The following is a 20325-nucleotide window of genomic DNA, read 5'->3' as shown; positions in this document are numbered from 1 at the left end:
GACGGACTGCATACCTCTGTCTGTGTATGCATACTGTTGTTTTCATTGACGCACTGCATACCTTTGTCTGTGTATGCATACTGTAGTTTTCATTGACGGACTGCATACCTCTGTCTGTGTATGCATACTGTAGTTTTCATTGACGGACTGCATACCTCTGTCTGTGTATGCATACTGTAGTTTTCATTGACGGACTGCATACCTTTGTCTGTGTATGCATACTGTAGTTTTCATTGACGCACTGCATACCTCTGTCTGTGTATGCATACTGTAGTTTTCATTGACGGACTGCATACCTCTGTCTGTGTATGCATACTGTGAAGTGCATTCATTGAACTGGTTTCCCTTTAAGAAATTTTACATTTGTTTCACTCGCATATTATACCGTTTGGGTCATATATTAATGAGTTCGACGTTTAACCTGGAAACAAAGCAACATACTTTGATCCTTATTTTGCTGGTTAGCATGCTGTTGTTTGTTTGTAAATAAAAATGTCTGTTGGAACTGATTGACTGCTAACTGTTTGTTCATATAATAAGCCATACAATTTAAATGAACGAAGACTAAATCAAAATGGTGTTGTCGATTTAGTCAGTGATATAAAGTAGATGTCATCTGAAAACATGCACACACGATTATTGTATTGTAAATTCCAAAAATCTGGTGATATTCAACAAATAATACTGTCAGATTTATGTATAGTATGTTGACCTTGTTTTGTTTATGTCAACAAACAGTCGGAGGCAAAATCATATATGGTGCACGATACGAACATTTTAGTGAAACGCGACTTAAATTACGCGATATGGGTAGATGTCAAAGAGCGCTTTAAACATCAATGTATTACAATCTGGCCAAATGAGACACTCACATACAAGAATGGAACTTGCTTTTATATGACTATGTTTTGGTCAATTTCATACGGTAGTTATCATATGCTGACTGAAACTAACACTGATAAAGTGTCGTTGAACTAATTAAAACCAATCATTCCACATTCTTAATCGAAAATAAATCGGTATTGTTACAGGCTTTAACTGTATGAACAAGCTGTGTTAGTGTCGGTGTTTGTTTTTACGGTTACAGTATAATATATCAACAGGGTTACTTTCTTATGATTTACGTTAAAACGAATGCGCGCCGATTATGCACAGGCGTGCAGTCGAATACTGTATTATGTTAATTTATATTTGACGTATATCTCATTATCCTTCTTCAACTTTTAGAGTTTATTAAGACTTATGCAAATGTACATCGTCTTAATACATAAAATATAATAAAAAATATTGTCACGTGTCTATATATTACAACGTATGGGTTATAACAAAATACAAAATGTAATATAACAATTTAAGCCAAGGTATATTTAACAAAAAAGAACGACTTAATATTACCGTAGTAAAATATATATCTATTCAGTAGCAGTAAGTTCATACTTAAGTATTAGTTAACAATATTATTTGTGATAGAATATAGCTTACGGATAGATTTTCCTTCATATATATTTACACACATTTATAATTTCAATTTAACAAGTTGAGTTAGTTTAACAAAATATTTAGGCAAACTTTTTGGCAGTAAATCCATGCACGTGTCGTATTTAAGTGCTGTTTTGAATAACCTATACATATCTAAAACAGAACTTTCATTAATAATCGTAAACCATTCTTGTTTTAAAAGCATTACAATTCTACATTTAAATTCACATAAAAACGACTTTGTATTAATCATATTTTCATATTCGAATATATATGAAAATCCATAATCATTTAACAACTTTTTCAAATTCGATACCCAATGTTTAAACCCTTTACCACAATCATTTATCTCCTGGTTAAACACATTTTTTATGATAATGTTTTCACTCAAAACAACTTTAAGCCAATATTTTACAATATGAACATTTCTATTTACATACTGTGGGTCTGTCTACCTAATTCACCATACACCGCTGCATTATATGTATTGCTTTTAACATTTAACAAAATTTTACAAAATTTCAAGTGAATGCGCTCAATATATTTGAATTTACTAAATCCTCATATCTCTGTTATATGGAACATGTATGGCTTATTCACTTTTTTCAAAACGTCAATGTATCATAGTAGATGCGATACTGGTACACGCTATTACCTTGTGATAAAGCCTAGCCAAATAAAAGGTTGTGAATTTGAGTCCGCAATAGATGCAAACGTTTTTCTTCTAGACACATTTTAAAACTCAGGGTGCTGAATTAGTTCCCTTTGTTATATAATCTCCATTAAACTAAATACGTTCATTATTGCCATGAAGACCAGTAGGCCTACACAATGAATTGACTGCCGTGAATGTTTTTGATATTTGTAAGATGCAATTGGCACTCAAGAAATTATACAAGTATTTTATTCAGGACATAACGGGGCTGATGTGTTGGAATTGTGGCCCTTCCCTAGTCCAAATAATTACAGTAGACGTAATCTACCGATGTGAATTGCATATCGATCTCATATTTATAAAGTAGCCCAAAACCCCCATTGCCACAGACCTGTGCGTGAAACTTTCAGATTTCTCTAGTCTGTTTACAATGCTATAATTACAATTTCTATAAACACATATTTATCATTTTATGACTATATAATGTTTGTGGTATAAAGAGAAACCTGAAAGTTACAAGTACTCGTGTCTAGTACTGTACAACTATTGTACTCCTCGTTGAGAAAACAACTACTTCTACTACATGTATTAAAATATCATAAAACATAATTTTCAATCAAGTTGGAAAAAATCAATAAATAAATGTCATATTAACAGGTTCGTCATGAACGTTGACGTCGCTCTTGGTTACCAGAAAAATTCCCACGCACGGATTTCAACCGTCATTGTTTACAATCAATTAAGTGCATAAGTAATTGAATTTGTATAGTGTTTTTTAAAGGTGTATGTCCAGCCACAGGTGGTTAGCGTGTGGCTATAATAATTATTAGTGAAAACATCTTTTGGAATGATAATTAATCATAGTATAACCAAAAATCAACTTTTCTTACAAAAAATAAGTTAAATATATATATAACAAGGTATCCAACTCGAAATCATCCGAAAACGGGATGCATCGTTTTAAACAGCCATTACTTCATCAATTTTGCAGCGATTTTCACGATCTTGGTCCTATTCAACGCAGAAATAAATTTCCTTTCTGGAAATGTATATGTCTTGCTTTTTTTTTACAAATACTGGGTCAACTTTTAAGAAATAACACGATACACAACTCGCGTGACCCAGCTGTGATCGATCAGACAGTATTCATGACTGAAATCTTCACGGAGTAAAGGGCATTTTCCCTGCAAAGTTCACGAACCTCGATACCATAATTCAATAAAACGTATGAAAAAACATTCTTACCGTGCTTGCCGTTGCATTATGCATCAAAACTAACTGTCCAGCGCATTTTGCAACCTTTGTTTACATACATTTCAACTAACTGACAATTTAAACACACGAGTGATTTTAATGCGGAGGGGTGTCTTTACAACTGGAGATTTCATTCATAAATACGGTCTGATCGATCACAACTGGGTCAAGCGAATTATGTATAGCGTTATTTCTTAAAATTTGACCCAGTATGTGTAGAAATATAATAAAATATATACATTTCCTAAAAGGAAATTCATTTCTGCGTTGAATAAGACTGGGTCATGAAAATCGCTGCAAAATTAATTTAGTAATGGCTGCTCAAAACGATGTACCCCGTTTTCAGATTATTTCGAGTTGGATACCTTGTTATATATAAAACGATAGTGAATTTTTTTGAACGAAAATTAGCACAAATGCTTTAACAAATCTTAAAATCGATAACTTAGCCTAAACGAACGTTTAAAAAAGCTGGAGAAAAATCCCATGGGAGAAACCATAATTCCCATGGGAATAAGAAAAATCCCATGGGAATATTCAAAAATCCCATGGGTATCCCAACTTTGCAAATAAAGTACATAGTGAAGAAAACGCGTTATTTAAGCAAAAATAACCAATTATTAATCACAAGTAAGACTTTTCTCTTATACTTTATCACAAATAAGCAAATCTTCAAGAAAAAGGTTATGTATAGCGTTATTTCTTAAAATTTGACCCAGTATGTGTAGAAATATAATAAAATATATACATTTCCTAAAAGGAAATTCATTTCTGCGTTGAATAAGACTGGGTCATGAAAATCGCTGCAAAATTAATTTAGTAATGGCTGCTCAAAACGATGTACCCCGTTTTCAGATTATTTCGAGTTGGATACCTTGTTATATATAAAACGATAGTGAATTTTTTTGAACGAAAATTAGCACAAATGCTTTAACAAATCTTAAAATCGATAACTTAGCCTAAACGAACGTTTAAAAAAGCTGGAGAAAAATCCCATGGGAGAAACCATAATTCCCATGGGAATAAGAAAAATCCCATGGGAATATTCAAAAATCCCATGGGTATCCCAACTTTGCAAATAAAGTACATAGTGAAGAAAACGCGTTATTTAAGCAAAAATAACCAATTATTAATCACAAGTAAGACTTTTCTCTTATACTTTATCACAAATAAGCAAATCTTCAAGAAAAAGGTTACTTAAGTTTGCGAAATTTCGGTTTCGCAAAGTTTTTCCGGTGGCCGTTTATTGTACATAAGGTACATTGACAGGATTTTTGGAAATACACGCGACCGCACTTCCATGTTTTAAGTGTGTAATTTAACACTAACAACATGGTTAAAAACAGATGTTAAAGTAGCGAAACAAGGAAAATAACATCGTATGTGTAGCATGTATAATTAAATTGTAAACGAAGACAACGAAAATTACCATACATCGGTTTCCCTGTGGAATGTACACAGACACATGATGGCTCGCCATGTTTTCAAACATGATCGACCATGGTTAAATTCAAAGATGGTGTACCTTAGGATAATCATGTTTTATTTATAGTCAATCATTGTTCATGCCATTGTTTATAGCCGCTATGGTGACCATGTTCGACCTTGACAATTTTACAGACAATGTTTACTCTGGCTTCATGGTCATACAAATAACAAGGATGTATAATGACAGTTATTATAATGTTTTATGGTCTTGAAAATGGCAATGTTCAAAATTGTTTCATAGGCTGTCATTATAGCATGGTCAACACTTGTTTGATCATAATCTTTAGACTGGAATCAATCAAGAAAACGTTCATTATTTGTCTTGTCTAATACAATGACAATAAATGAAAAAGGATACATTGAAAGATTAAGATACTGCTGAAACTGGTAGTAGTTATGCTGATGACGATTATAACAATCATGTTGCTGGCAACTATATTGAGGATGTTGATGATGATGATGGTGATTCCGACAATGATGAGGACGACAACGATGAGGATGATGATGATAATGGTGATTCAAACCGATTTAGCAGATCTTATTATATACCGTAACAGTTGTTTTGATATTTTGGTTATCGATGTTTTTTATATTGTTAACCAAAACATAGCTATACATAAAGTGATAACGGAGACCTCTGTGGTTGTTGTTCATGATGATGGTGATTCAATCCGATTCAACAGAGATAATTATCTGCTGAACGAGTTTTTTTAATGTTTTGGTCAACCATGTAATTTATAATGTCAACCATGACATAGCTATGCGTAAAGTAATAACGGAGACCTACATACAGGGAGGAGTCACTGGTGCGAGTCGCGAGCGACGTCGACGTAAATCATAAGTGTCAGAGCTCGTCTAACGTTATTAGAACGCTGGTTCTGCTGACACGCCTGGTTGAATTTACTATCAAAAGTCTGGTTGAATTTACAACATCACGTTCATTAGGACAATCATTTATAATATATGGAAGATTTAGATGCGTTCAGAAATATAAGACAATTATTTGATGATATTAAATGATAAATCTACTTTACACATTATTGTATTGGTATAAATAATCTAACCGGTATTGAGTCTCTATTTCCCTTTAACATGTTTTTGTCATGTTATGTGTCCAGTCGTTTAAGATGTACTTCATACGAAATGGAAAAAGGCTTTGCATCAAGACAACTGCAAACAGTCCAAAGATATTCAAAATGAATTTAATCAAAGCATTCATGATAAACACTCAAACGCGAAACTTAACAGATTTCAATGAAAATTAAGTGTATTGAAGTTTAAAGCAAAGTTTAATATATCCAGGCTTTCTGATTAAACCGCCTTTCGTGGGCGCCATTAAATGACCGCATGCGATAACTACGGTGAATGGCGAAGATTTAATATTTACCTGAACATTTTCTATTCGGTGAGTCATAGCATTAACATTAAACATAAAACAGTTCTCAACAAATTTTTGCTCAACAGGAGCTCGTCAAACATAAGGGTCGCTTATCAATAATGAATATAAGCAGAGTTTAAAAGTAAAAAACCTATTATAAGATGGTTTGCGCTTCGGTGTTTTTATTTTAGAAGGGTCGGGGTTGATATTGAACGTATAAAACATGTACCCTTTTTAAATTGCAATTTCCGCACGTTAATTTTCCTGCATATTTACATAATATTTATTAAATTATTGTTTTCATAGGAGTATACACCACTGAACACCAATGACTAGAATCACGTAGTTCTTCAGACGAATTCTAAGTATATTACTTTAAACTAGAGATGGGACCGAATATTCGAATATTCGAAAATCGGCCGAATATTCTAATTCAACATTCATATTCGAATATTATATTTTAAAGCAAAGATACTTCCAAAAAAGTTATAAGTACATGTATTAAGTTGCAGTTTTTGTTTCCATTATAAGTCATTGCTTTCATAACAGCTTCTATCGATGAACGAGATGATAATTGGCAGAAGGGAAGGTATAAGGAAAGGAACCAATCGTCATTTTGCTATCAATACATATTTATGCAATATGTACAAACTATTTTCTGAAAATCAGTCGAAAATGAAAGTAAATTCATGTAAAACATTTACGTATATTTATAAACATTTAACAATCTGTGTTTTGACAGGCTTTTTAACCTCAGCGGTCAATTGTATAAACAGTGGTTAATATTAATTTTAGTAACTTGATTACCGCAGCTACTTGCATAGTTATGTTACCGCAATATAAGTGTATTTGTATAAACGATGGTAACTTAGTTGTAACATAACCTTTGAAATTCGTTGACTTACCACCGTGAAATTACCAACAATGCAACCCTGAAAATGACGTCGTTTTCGCGCAATTTGTCATACGAACATTGTCCAATATTGCCGCACTCTGGCACAATAGAAATAAGCGAAAAACGGGCTAAAACTTTTAGTGACCGAGAGGTGGACGTTTTTAAGAACTTAATGAAAGAATATCTTCATAAACTCAATGCAAACCCTCAGCGGCCACTGGTTAAGTAATAAGCCAGAAACTTAGTTAAAGACTTTATTCAAAACCCCATTAAATCTCAAAATAAACGATTATTTTGTAAAATTTTCGTAAAACAAAGTTAACCCATACAAAATCAGTATTCATTAAAGCAATAGCCAACATGTTAACGCTAGATGTGGCATGGTTACATAGGTTTAACAAGATACATAGTTACCAGATCACATCTAGCGTTGAAATTGTGGCCATTATATACGGAACACTGATTAAGTATGGGTAAACTTTATTTTACGAAATAATTAACGAAATATTCGTTGATTTTGAGTGTTAATGGGGCTTTAAAAGGATCTGTCTGGTTATGATGTTTACGCATTGAAGCACAATACTCATTAATTCATCGTGATGATAAATAAATATTGTGGTTAGTCTACATTAGCGACACGGTAATTCACATGGAACGAAGTAGGGTGCAATGAAGCAATAACACGAAACGAACACATACTTTTAAAATATGTTGTCACAAGATTTGTAATCGAATCCCGGGTAAATACAGTTTGTGCTTTTGTACATAACTTCACAAAATTTATGATCGAATCCCGGCTGTATAAAGTTTGAAGCAATTAAAGTGTGCGTTTTGCAACACTGCGTTTTGCAAGAGAGAATCGATATTTGAAATATGAAATGAGTAAAATAGACATAAAATAATTCTTTGGAACGAAAGCACATGCATAAAATATCACATTAACCGAAGTTTGTATTTAAATAGCTTATATATATTTAATGGTTATGCCATTAAGCATTAAATATTGGGGACTTAAAATGATAACTTCATTCGTTTCAAATTACCGAATTAATATACGTAACATCACTAACATTATGCTTCAATTAAGATTAATTCTTACATAGTTGATAAGTTTAGTTATTGTTTTGTTCACTTAGCTTACTGTACCTTTAATATATTGAAGAGAACAGAAAACAGAACAAGTTTGAACATGCTGATTTTTCCTCACGAATGGTTCACCTTTAAATCTTAAATGAAGTCTAACGAGCTGTCTACGCGCCTGTAAAGTTAAACTCGAGCAGTAGAACTGGGTTGTCAATAGGGGGCAATAAAGGGATTAGCGATAAGCCACACAGAGCTTGAATAGCGAATTTGATTGTGAAATTATAGAACGTTTTTACGAATATCTTACGTTTTTACGAATATCTTAACACATGTTTTCATATCGGGACGCCGGAACAATCACTCAACTCGCGGGACTGTATGTTTTCATTCCGTTATCCATATATCAAATCAATGATTATCTTATCATAATTTAATTTATCAAATCTAAATCGATTGAATCGTTCTTGAATCGTTTTTTATTCCAGAAAAAATAGCGCAACAAAAAATCAATTATAAGTATTGAAATAAATTAGAATTACGGTAATGTGTTTTCCTGAAATATCTTACATCTTATGAAACTAAACATTTATTTTAAATAAGAGCATAGTTATCAATGGTCTTAACAAAAATATACTATATCCTGTTTTTTAAGCTGCACATAAGATACGATTTATAATGGTATTTGTGGCAGTCAGGAATCGTTGCTTGCTCCGGACGGTCCTAAGTTCGGACATTTTAAAAGAAGGTTTAAAGATCGAATATTCGAATATATTCGAATAATGACAAACGAATATTCGAATATCATTTCCAGTATTCGTTCACATCCCTACTTTAAACAATTACTCAACATTAATGTCGCTTATGTGTTGTTAGCACAGGCTCAGAATTATGTTTCACATCCGAATGAAGCTGTCGTTGGATGACAACACGGGCTGCATCGACAGCAAATAATAGCTTTGTTTTATGCTTATAAAACTGTTGATAGTTATGTGAGGGACAAAATACCTGGACCTATATGGACTTTAAAATAACATTATTATTGTCACCATGTAGTTGAACGTGTTGTTTTTGTTTGCCAATGGACACTTGTTTTATACACTTATCAAGCACATTTTTAAATTGTATCTGACTACCTGTTCATATTCTAATTTTATTAATCAGATTCCATATGGATAAGGTTGAGTGATAGAGTGTGCCGGTCAAACTGCGTTTTGATGAAAAATTGATAAATTCTAAAAGAACGCAAAAATAACCAATAATATAATTTGTGTATACAATATAGTGGGATTAAAGTAATGACACAAGAAGATGCAGTCCTTAAATTATAATTTGGAATGTTCTGAAGCATGATGTATTTTTTTAAAGGTATGTCTTCCACGGTTCCTGCTGCTTATAATAATCTCGCGAAATCAAGGTCAACGCCAATCGAAGACAGCTACGCTGAAAAACAGAATCGAAAACGATCAAACCCTCTGGGTGAAAAGTTGATTATAAACTGGTATATATGGTCAATAAAAGTGAACCACTTAAGAAATATTTAACAAAAATCTTGGCCAGTGATCGAGCAGTTACCAATAAAGCGGACTTCGTAATGTTCACTTTTTCATATCTTGGAGGGTTTGCTTAGGATGTCACTTAAAGGAAAAAACGGTCCGTGGTGTTGTTTGCTATTTCTTATATATTATACCGCTTAAATAAAAAAACTAAAATGAATTGGAACAGGTTTATCGCTTAATAGGTTGAACGCTAAATAAAACAACCAAAACTACAGTTTGCATTTAACGTGTGAACACAATTAATATAGGACACAAATAACAGCTCATAAACTGTGGACCGTACATTTATCTGAAAACTAAGCGAATCGAAACCTACCGCTGTTTGTCAAAACGCTTAATAAGTTCATGAAATGTCACTTAAAAGAAAAAAAGAAAGCAATCGTAACATTTTACAATGTTTTCTCATGAACATCTCAAGAACTATTTCAATTATTAACACAACAATAATTTTATACTATACATTTGAGTATAACCTTTAAATAATTATACTTAAAAAAAAAACATGACAAAATACATGATGAAGTTTATGGAAACGGAAGCTATGTATGTTCAATAAAAACATGTACCTTAACGCATGCAAAAATGCGCTTATGAATATCTCCGGAACGCTTTTAGTTAAAATCACAAAGTTTACTTCTGATTATAGATTTGGATTTCACCATAACTGTTATGCTTTAATCTTTATATTTGAAAATGAAATAGTCAATTTGTTCGCAAAGGCATTACAGAAAGGTAAACTTTAAAAAGAGACAACTCGGACTTTAATAGTACGTATTATCGCTTAATATTGCGACAGAAACACGTACAGTGTACTATATGTGTATTTTATGTAGTTGTTATATCACTTTAATTTATTAAAGCTGTCATGTTTCTCTTGTACAAAATTAGTGTGTGCGAAGTCATAAAATCATGTTAAATGGTATCAAGCGGACGTAGACGTCAAAGTCTCGCTGTTCATCAGAGATAACACAGGGCCGCGAGATAAGACTGGATCTCCATTGATTTTTATAATCTTGTTGTTTTTTATCCAATTATTCATCATTTCTCATCTCCAGACTTTATTCGTATTTTAAAAACCTGACCTTGCAAATTTTCCTTAAATGCCTAGACTAAAGAATGCATGGCAACTATATGTATCCCTTGTTTTTTTCTTCCAAAGCAGCACATATCCTAGGCTGCCATTTTTTTCATATGCCAAAAAATATCATCTATAAGCCACATGAAATTAATCAGTTTTTCAACTGAAGTCAACCCACTCCCCCTGATAACAAAATATTAAAGCTTGTAATCGCAAGTAAAAACGAACCATTTTCACATTTGTGTAAAACGCATTTAAATTTAAACATAATAGCAACATTTTGATGTAAGTATTATTTAAAATTTTGCCACGTGTGTGCACTCCATTTAGCTTAAAGTCTTCCATTTCCTCTTCTTGCCTTTAAATACATTTAACAAATGTTTGCCGACATAGCGTTATCAGACGAATTGGTAATGATTTTATATTTAAATATAATTGGTAGAATTGGCTATTTCAGAAAATCTCAGGAGAACATTCCCGTTCAGGAAAGGACAAGATACCTTAATTTTTCCAATTAGAATATATTTCCAAGCATTTAAGGGCTTAACCCAAATTAATAAAAAATAAAACTATTCATTAAAACAATCCGGCGCGGGGGGAAATGGACCGGGCTTGCGATGAAAAATAAGTTATTATGTGACGAACATCTGATAAATTAGTAGTGGTCCTATTTAGAAATTTTTCTCTAAGTGGACTAAAAGTTTAACGGAGTGCTCCTTCTGAATATTTGTATTCGTCAGATAGGAAAAGGGTTTTTCTACTACCCCGCACGTGTGATATCACGTTGATATCACATTAAGACAAAAAAAGCTTTAACTAGACATTTCATGTACGTGCACTGTTTAAATATAAGCAGTGTATTCCTCTATGCTGATATGGGTCCAGTGCAGGTTAGCATTACAACACCTTAAAGGCCCTATAAGGTGACAAATCCAATTATTATGTATTTAAACTAATTTTAATTTTTACCGGATTTCAGTTACTCTTGCATACAAAATGCTAATAACACAGCTTAGTTGCAACGTTGTCAAGAATTATGGAAGATATACCCGTTTCATAATTGGAAGAAATGTTTACAACGTTGCAACTAATGTGGTGTGTAGCCTCAAAGCGTTGACGTATGCTACCAATAGCCGAAAGGAAATTCAATTATAATTCTATTTTATTTAAACAACTTTTTACCAGCAGCAAGTAACTTATTTGATCACTACAAACGTTTTAACCATTAAGAAGAGACCTCCTTTGCGAGTGATACCGGAAAACGTTGAAAATCAACAATATATTTATGGTGACCTGAGTCACTTTCACTTTCCGGAGTAAACAGTGATGTAAATAAACTGTTTGTTGGTAAACACCATCAAAACAAGTTGAATTGCTCATTTTTGGGGGGTAATGTCCAATAGCATATATATATATATATATATATTTTTTGTTTTTTGATAACCCTTATAAATAAAATATGAAAAAATATTAAAAAATCGGTAAATAATAACGGATCGTCACCTTTATAGGGCCTTTAACACACTACCCTAGATTTATGGAGCGGTTTCATATCAAAAAAATAACAAGACTAGGCCCTTAACTATCACAAATATAACGATACTGGCCTAAGTAACCTTTTGGTGCTAACGCCTGGATACGCACACGATCCTGATACGTCTAGAGTAGGTGTCGCTCGTATATCGAGTTTCCATTGTCGATATATAAGTTAAACATACTTCATAAGGCTATTCACTATCATCTTCAAGTTGATGACATGTTATTTAGGCGATTGTAAATTCATACCAACGAGCAATAATCAAGGCTTAAAAGGTGAATTTAACACTTCACAGCGAAACAACTAACGGATAGGCCGATAGGTAAATGAATTTAACAATTCACAGCGAAACAATTAACGCCTAGGCCGATAGGTAAATGAATTTAACAATTCACAGCGAAACAATTAACGCCTAGGCCAATAGGTAAATGCATTTAACACTTCACAGCGACACAATTCACGGATAGGCCGATAGGTAAATAAATTTACCACTTCACAGCAAAACAATGAACGGATAGGCCGATAGGTAAATGAATTTACCACTTCAGAGCGAAACAATTAACGGATAGGCCGATAGGTAACATTTAACGGATAGGCCGATAGGTAAATGAATTTAACACTTTACAGCGAAACAATTAACGGATAGGCCGATAGGTAACATTTAACGGATAGGCCGATAGGTAAATGAATTTAACACTTCACAGCGAAACAATTAACGGATAGGCCGATAGGTAACATTTAACGGATAGGCCGATAGGTAAATGAATTTAACACTTCACAGCGAAACATTCAAAGGAAAGGCCGATAGGTAAATGAATGTAACACTCCACAGCGAAACAATTAACGTATAGGCCGATAGGTAAATGAATTTAACACTTCACAGCGAAACAATTAACGGATAGGCCGCTAGGTAAATGAATTTAACACTTCACAGCGAAACAATTAACGGTTAGGCCGATAGGAAACAATTATCGGATCGGCCGATAGGTAAACAATTAACGGATAGGCCGATAGGTACACAATTAACGGATAGGCCGATAGGTATATGATTTTCATCATTATATGAGCCTCCCTCTGTAAAAAGGGAGCATGTGCGTAAAGTGCTTAAAGTGTTTTTCCTAATTTGGCCTGTGCAGTTAACAGGGACGACACTTTCCGATGCAATGGTATTTTTTTGTTTAAAATAGTTTACAATATGTTTAATTTAAACAAGACAAACAGTAAAAAGGTATTTATCACACATATATCTTTACACCGGATGCGTTATTTAAAAAATCAGACTGTTTTTTAAATATAACACGTAAACAATCATTTAAGTCAAATTATATTCCATATGGGTGTATAATTCTTCATTCAACAGTGTGCGTGTCAACGAAAACACATTCATACACGACGCTGTGTTGATCTACAATAACACCAACTCGTCAATTACATAAAACAGCAACAAAGACATAAATCAAATCAAAACACAACATATAACTTCCAAATGAACGTGAAATGTCAAGTTATTTGGATCTGTTGTAGTATTTACTTTGCTCAGAGAGAAAAAATAGTTTTTTACTTAAGATGCTATAACACTATTGGCAATTTTTTTATTGTAAGCAAAAGAGTTTTGTGACTAGTTATTGAACAATGGAGCTGTTCAGAGATCCATAAAACCGTTGCATTGCCTTTAATTCGTATGTGTTACGTGTTTTGTGCTATAAATATTACATTTACGCTTAGTATAATTAAGCGGTATTGTTACAGGCTTTAACTGTTTGAACTAACTGTAATAATATCGGTGTTTCTATTTACGGTTACATCATGATGTATCCACAGCATAACTTTCTTATACACATTTGCCGGCATGCAGTCCAATACAATATTATGTTATTTTATATTTGATTAATATCTCATGATCCTCTAACTTTTAGGTTAAACCTAACATGTATGACATATTTACTTTCTTCAATACAACAGTCAATTTATCATAGTAGATGCAAAAATGATATATGCAATATCATTGTCTATGTAAAAAAGCCTAGCCAAATAAAACACTTAAGAGGTCATGAATTTGAGTCCGAAATGGATGCACACGTTTATCTTCTAGACACATTTTAAAACTCCCATCACAGTGTGCATTCAGTTTCAAATTCACACCCAATGCGTAATCATTCAAACGAATTCCGGATATAAAATTTATGCAAAGATAACGCAAATTAAAACATCGAAAAATTACTTAGACACGATTTTGGTGAAATTAGATACCATCCCAAACGGAGATACGGCTATTATGAAGAAGTTTGTTTCATTTAGCCGATTGCATGTCAGTGTTTAATTAGGATGTCAAATATTTATCTGCAAATGTCATCCTCGAGTATACGTAGCCAGTTCTGTGAAAAGAGGGTTTAAGGCATGTGTGTGAAGTGTCGTCCCAGATTAGCATGTGCAGTCCGCACAGGCTCATCAGGGAATACAATTTCCACCTAAACTATATTTTCGTCAAGAAAGGTCTTCATTTTAACTAGCAATACAATGATAAGAGAAAGTGTCGTCCCTGACAGGCAAATCTGTGACGACACTTCACGCACATCCAACCAGACGCACATGCATTTAACCCCCTTTCCATATAGATAGACTCGTATCTTGCAAACAAGCAATACGTGTTTTATTGTCATTATGTTTGTTCTCCTATCAAATAATCGTTCTTGCAATAAAAAAAAACATCGTTAAACGAGTAAATTGAAAACAAATGAATTTGATTGCGTACATAAGCATATAGTGTTGGCGCCGTTAGATATAGGCGGTTGTTCATTGCGTAAATGCGTTTCGTATTTAATGTGTATTCCCTTTTTTCCATACAATTCGACACGATAGCGATACCAGATCATTGCCGTATATTTAATCATATGAGTGAGGACTTCAATCTTTTTAAGCCTCATTCTGAGAAAAGGGGGTTTAATGCATGTGCGTAAAGTGTCATCCCAGATAAGCCTCGGCAGTTCGCACAGGCTAATTAGGGACGACACTTTCCGCTTTTATGATCTTTTTTATTTAAAGAAAGTATATATTGTGCATAAATTCAGTTAAGGCGGAAAGTGTCGTCCCTGGTTATTTATATTATATTTACGAACATCATATAGACACATGAACAGTGGGGACTGAAATCTATGAATATCACAAGCATTCAAGTTACCTTTAATTGTTCAGATTTATGGGAGCTTTAACATTAATTATCTGATCAGCGAACCGTTACATGTCGGTAAAAGCAATTTATGTCTGAATAGCAAAATGTTCAAAAACTTCATTTAAGTATCCATTAAGTCAACACTGGTAGCTGCACACTGAAGTAGTAAAAACCGTACGTATAGAGTGTGATATTTATAGTATAGAGTTGCAACCAATTTAACGTTAAGTTAGCGTTCGGTTGTTAATTATATTTAGAATCATGATTGGCGACAAACTATCATTTAAAATGAACTTTTTACACTTATTGTACAAAAATGGTTTATCAAAATCGGTTATGTCGATTGAACATATTTAGCTTATAGCTAATGACGAATGCCCCTATAATAAGGCAGACCCTGAACTGGAGTCCAAAATGTAGATACATTATAGCTAATAACGAATGCCCAATAAGACAGACCCTGAACTGGAGTCCAAAATGTAGGTAAGACAGACCCTGAACTGGAGTCCAAAATATAGGTAAGACAGACCCTGAACTGGAGTCCTAAATGTAGGTAAGACAGACCCTGAACTGGAGTCCAAAATGTAGGCACATTATAGCTAATAACGAATGCCCCTATAATAAGACAGAGCCTGAACTGGAGTCCAAAATGTAGGCACATTATAGCTAATAACGAATGCCCCTATAATAAGACAGAGCCTGAACTGGAGTCCAAAATGTAGGCACATTATAGCTAATAACGAATGCCCCTATAATAAGACAGAGCCTGAACTGGAGTCCAAAATGTCGGCACATTATAGCTCATAACGAATGCCCAATAAGACAGACCCTGAACTGGAGTCCAAAATCTAGGCACATTCATATACTTTTAAAATACTTCATTATGCAGCAAACCTGAGGTATCCTATGACTTATTTCTATTGAAGTTTTTTTGTAACATTAAATCAACCAAGCGCCGATCATAAAATCTATAATGCACTAAAAAATAACAAATTAAGGTGTACTGTAACACCCTAGTCGTGAAAAACCCATGGCACAGACGCATTTTGACACAGGCGGTCGTTTAATCTGTGGGTGAATTTCTTATTGTGAGTGTAATTTTAATGCAGTACTGGTTAACGGGTTTGGGCAATTATTCTATTGAAGCTAACGTCATTTAATACTCACGCCTTGTTGTCTGCATTTAAGATATTTAAAAGAAAATGTGAGAAATAAACGTGCCCTATTTAGACGTCCTTTTCCTTAAGTGTGAACTTAAAAATAACAAACCATTGTTCAAGACAAAAGTAGATTTTAAAAATATTTTTTAAAGTGTATAATATTACATGTATAATCTCATTTGATACAATGAGGCCGATGTGATTTACCATTCATTGCTTGTTGCCTCTATCGATCACACTAAATCCCACTCTCCACGCAACGTTGTCGTTTAATGCCCTCACATACAATCTCTGCCATCACAAGAAAATCCTACCAGATGTAGTAGGATTTCTTGTTTTTTCAAGTATTACATTATGAAAATTAGCATCAAATGATTTATATTTTGAAAAAAGTGTATAAGTTTAGGTTCATACTATTTTTTTACCTTAATAAAAAAGTACAAAATAACAACGGGAACTTAATTGTACCAAGTGGCTAGGCTATCATCACGTGGTTGGTTATGAAGGCAGGAATTTGATACAGCTATGCCGGTTCCAGTCGAATCACTGCGCGGTGGTTGAATTTATCCATGAAAGAGCTAGAGCACGAGAATGCGACCGTCTAGCCCAAACACTATGCAAAGAGGATCTAACGCGTATATAGTTTGGTGATTTGTATTAGTGCAAGGAAAGCGACGAAATTTGCTGCTGCAAAAAAAAAGATTGAATATTGATGTCCGCCCACATTTGACCGTCTACCCAAACACTTATCCAACAGGATACCACGACTATACAGTTCTGTGGTCGTGGGATATTTGAATACATGCAAAGAAAGCGTCGCAATTTGCTGTAAACAAACTATGTGGGGTATTTGAATGATTGCAAAGTAACCGACGCAATTGACTGCACAAAACTATAATATTTGATTTAATATTAATGTCTGCCCACGGTATAGAGTCAAGCGATGTGTTATAATAATGTATTTACATTCTTCGATACGTCATTAAAACTGCAGAAATGCTTCTGTTTATCATCATCGAATAATTGAAATTGTTTTTTGTATATATGTATATATATATATATATATATATATATATATATATATATATATATATATATATATATATATATATATATATATATATATACATCGCTCTGTGAAAAGGAGGTTTAATGCATGTACGTAAAATGTCATCCCAGATCAGCCTGTGCAATCCGCACAGGCATATCAGCGACAACACTTTGCGCTTTTATTGTATTGTCCGTTTAAAGAAATACTCTTCTTGACGAAAATCCAGTTTAGGCGGAAGGTAACGTCCATGATTAGCCTGTGTGGACTGCCCAGGCTAATATGGGACGGCGCTTTATGCACATGCATTACACCTGCTTTTCTCACAGCGCGGCAATATTTGGCAATCAGATGAGCACAAAGGCATGTTAACGCAGTTTTTATACTTATTATGAGCACGCAGAGTTTACGCGTTTTGATATGTTCCTTTGTGATTTACATGTTTGACATATACTCCAAATGCAATTCTTGAAAGATAACTTGTTGTCAATTAGATGTCGGTTTTAAAAGAATGTGCACATGCTTTGTTTTAAATTAAATCCAAAAATACGAATCATGACTGATCCTTACGCTTTAAAGATGATTTGAACTTGAAATTGATAACACCAATAAAAATACATTCTACCTTCGTAACCACAATCCATAAACGTTCATAATCATTTTTATAACCAACGAGCCATGAAGAAACGTTGTTTAGCTATGCTTATTGCATTTATGTCACTTACAATTGGTTTATTGCACTTACACAAACGTATAACAAACACAATCGGAAAGTATAATATTTTCATAAATTATTAGATAAAAGCTGCGCAGATGTAAACCCCAAATCATTCGTATGATTGTCCAAATAGATATTTTTAAACTCGTCACATATAGCTATGGTCAAGAAATGAGTTATCCGATAAACAAAGAGGACACACATACACAGAAACTTGCCGTTTTATGCGTTTGGAATTCGTCGAAAGAATATCTTTCTTACAACTACGCCTACTTTTACTTAGTTATCTTAACCATATTGTTTTATGATTCTTGTAATATTTAACTCTTTGTTTTCAAGAAAACGGAAGGACACGATGGGGGAACAGTTTCATATAAAGTGCAACATTTTGTAAGGAACGCAGCATACTTCTGGGCGTAAAGCCAATAATTTGTTTTACATTTTCTTGCTATAGCTTAAACAAATTTATATTTTGACGATATTATTAGGTTTTTGAATTGTTATTGATATTTAATGTGGAGAAACACTTTGACGTAAATCTGAGTTAAGCAGTTGAACTATTTAAACATTATTCACCAAACTTGCCCTTTTTCCGATTAAATTGTATGAGAATTTTTTAAACGGTCGATCACTTTATATTATGTATCAACACCATTAAATTTTTCTAAATTTCTTACCGGTTTTGTGTCTCCGTTTTCCTTTTTATTCTTATTTCCCATTTTCCTAGTCCTGTCGTTTGTATATGGAATACGTACGCAATAGCCAAAGCCTTTACAGATAAACAATTACACTTCGTCCTAAGATTCGCAGAATAATTAAAATCAAAACACTCACATGCACAAACAATATTTGTATTGAAGTTAAAGACTACGGTTTATATATACAGGCCGCAATTCAAGATTACGCCGATTTTCTCGATTCGGTATGTGCTTCGAACATTTACGTCGAATGACGGAATTTAATATTCAGTGAGGCATAACGTTAACACAAATAAGTCCACGTAAAGCAATCCTACCATAACGTTTTACCGTGAGTCTTTTACTGTTGTAAGAATTGACCTTCAGAGTGAATAAAGCGTTAAATAAAATTGAAAAGATAAACTACATCATGTTTGCGGTGTACTGGATTTACTACGGAGGGTCGATTCATGCGTTGAATAAAATTGAACAGATGAATTAGATCATGTTTGAAGTGTGCTAGATTTACTACGGAGGGTCGATTCAATTCGTTGATTACAAAGGACGGTCGCATTATGGATAATGTAAATGAGTCGCGCTCTGTGAAAAGGTGGTTTAAAGCATGTGCGTAAAGTGCCGTGCGCACAACTAATCAGGAACGAGACGTTCTGCTTTTATTTTATTCTTCGTTTATCCAAATCGAAAATCCATTTTAGGCGAAAAATTGTCGTCACAGATTAGCCTGTGCTGATTGCACAGGCTTATCTGGGACGACACTTTACCCACATAAAGTAAACCCCCTTTTCATAGAGCCCCTCTAAGATAATTATGGATGGTGCAAGCTAAATTTTTTTGTGTGAATTGATATAAAAAATGGAACTTTTTCTATGTATGTGAGAATGATATCTTAGTTGGTGGTTGAACACGAACAACGCAGATACAACCAAATAGTAACAAAGATCGGTTATCGGTTTGTATAGTCTATCAGCACCTACATAAATACAAGAAATCTTAAAAAACTGTATACTTAACGGTTTAATAGAGCCTGTATACCTGTGTCAGACCCTGTATACCAGGGCCAGTATACTAGAGCCTGAATACTAGAGCCTGTTTACTCGAGCCTGTATACAAGAGCCTGTATACTAGAGCC

The 20325-nt window shown here is 33.6% G+C and overlaps 1 protein-coding gene across 1 annotated transcript in view; it reads right to left on the bottom strand.

Moving 5' to 3' along the window:
- LOC127865514 (sodium- and chloride-dependent neutral and basic amino acid transporter B(0+)-like) overlaps positions 1 to 19551 on the bottom strand; it is a 47141-nt gene extending 27590 nt beyond the window's left edge. Inside the window, exon 1 of the mRNA XM_052405364.1 lies at positions 19176 to 19551. Coding sequence (XP_052261324.1) covers positions 19176 to 19217 — 42 coding nt within the window. The 5' untranslated portion in view covers positions 19218 to 19551. The remainder of the gene's footprint in view (positions 1 to 19175) is intronic.
- Between the last annotated feature and the right edge of the window lie 774 nt (positions 19552 to 20325).

The sequence above is a fragment of the Dreissena polymorpha genome, chromosome 1 (genome assembly GCF_020536995.1).
Source record: "Dreissena polymorpha isolate Duluth1 chromosome 1, UMN_Dpol_1.0, whole genome shotgun sequence".
Lineage (NCBI taxonomy): Eukaryota > Metazoa > Mollusca > Bivalvia > Myida > Dreissenidae > Dreissena > Dreissena polymorpha.
Note: the sequence above shows the minus strand (reverse complement) of the source record. Positions and strands in the feature narration are given on the sequence as shown.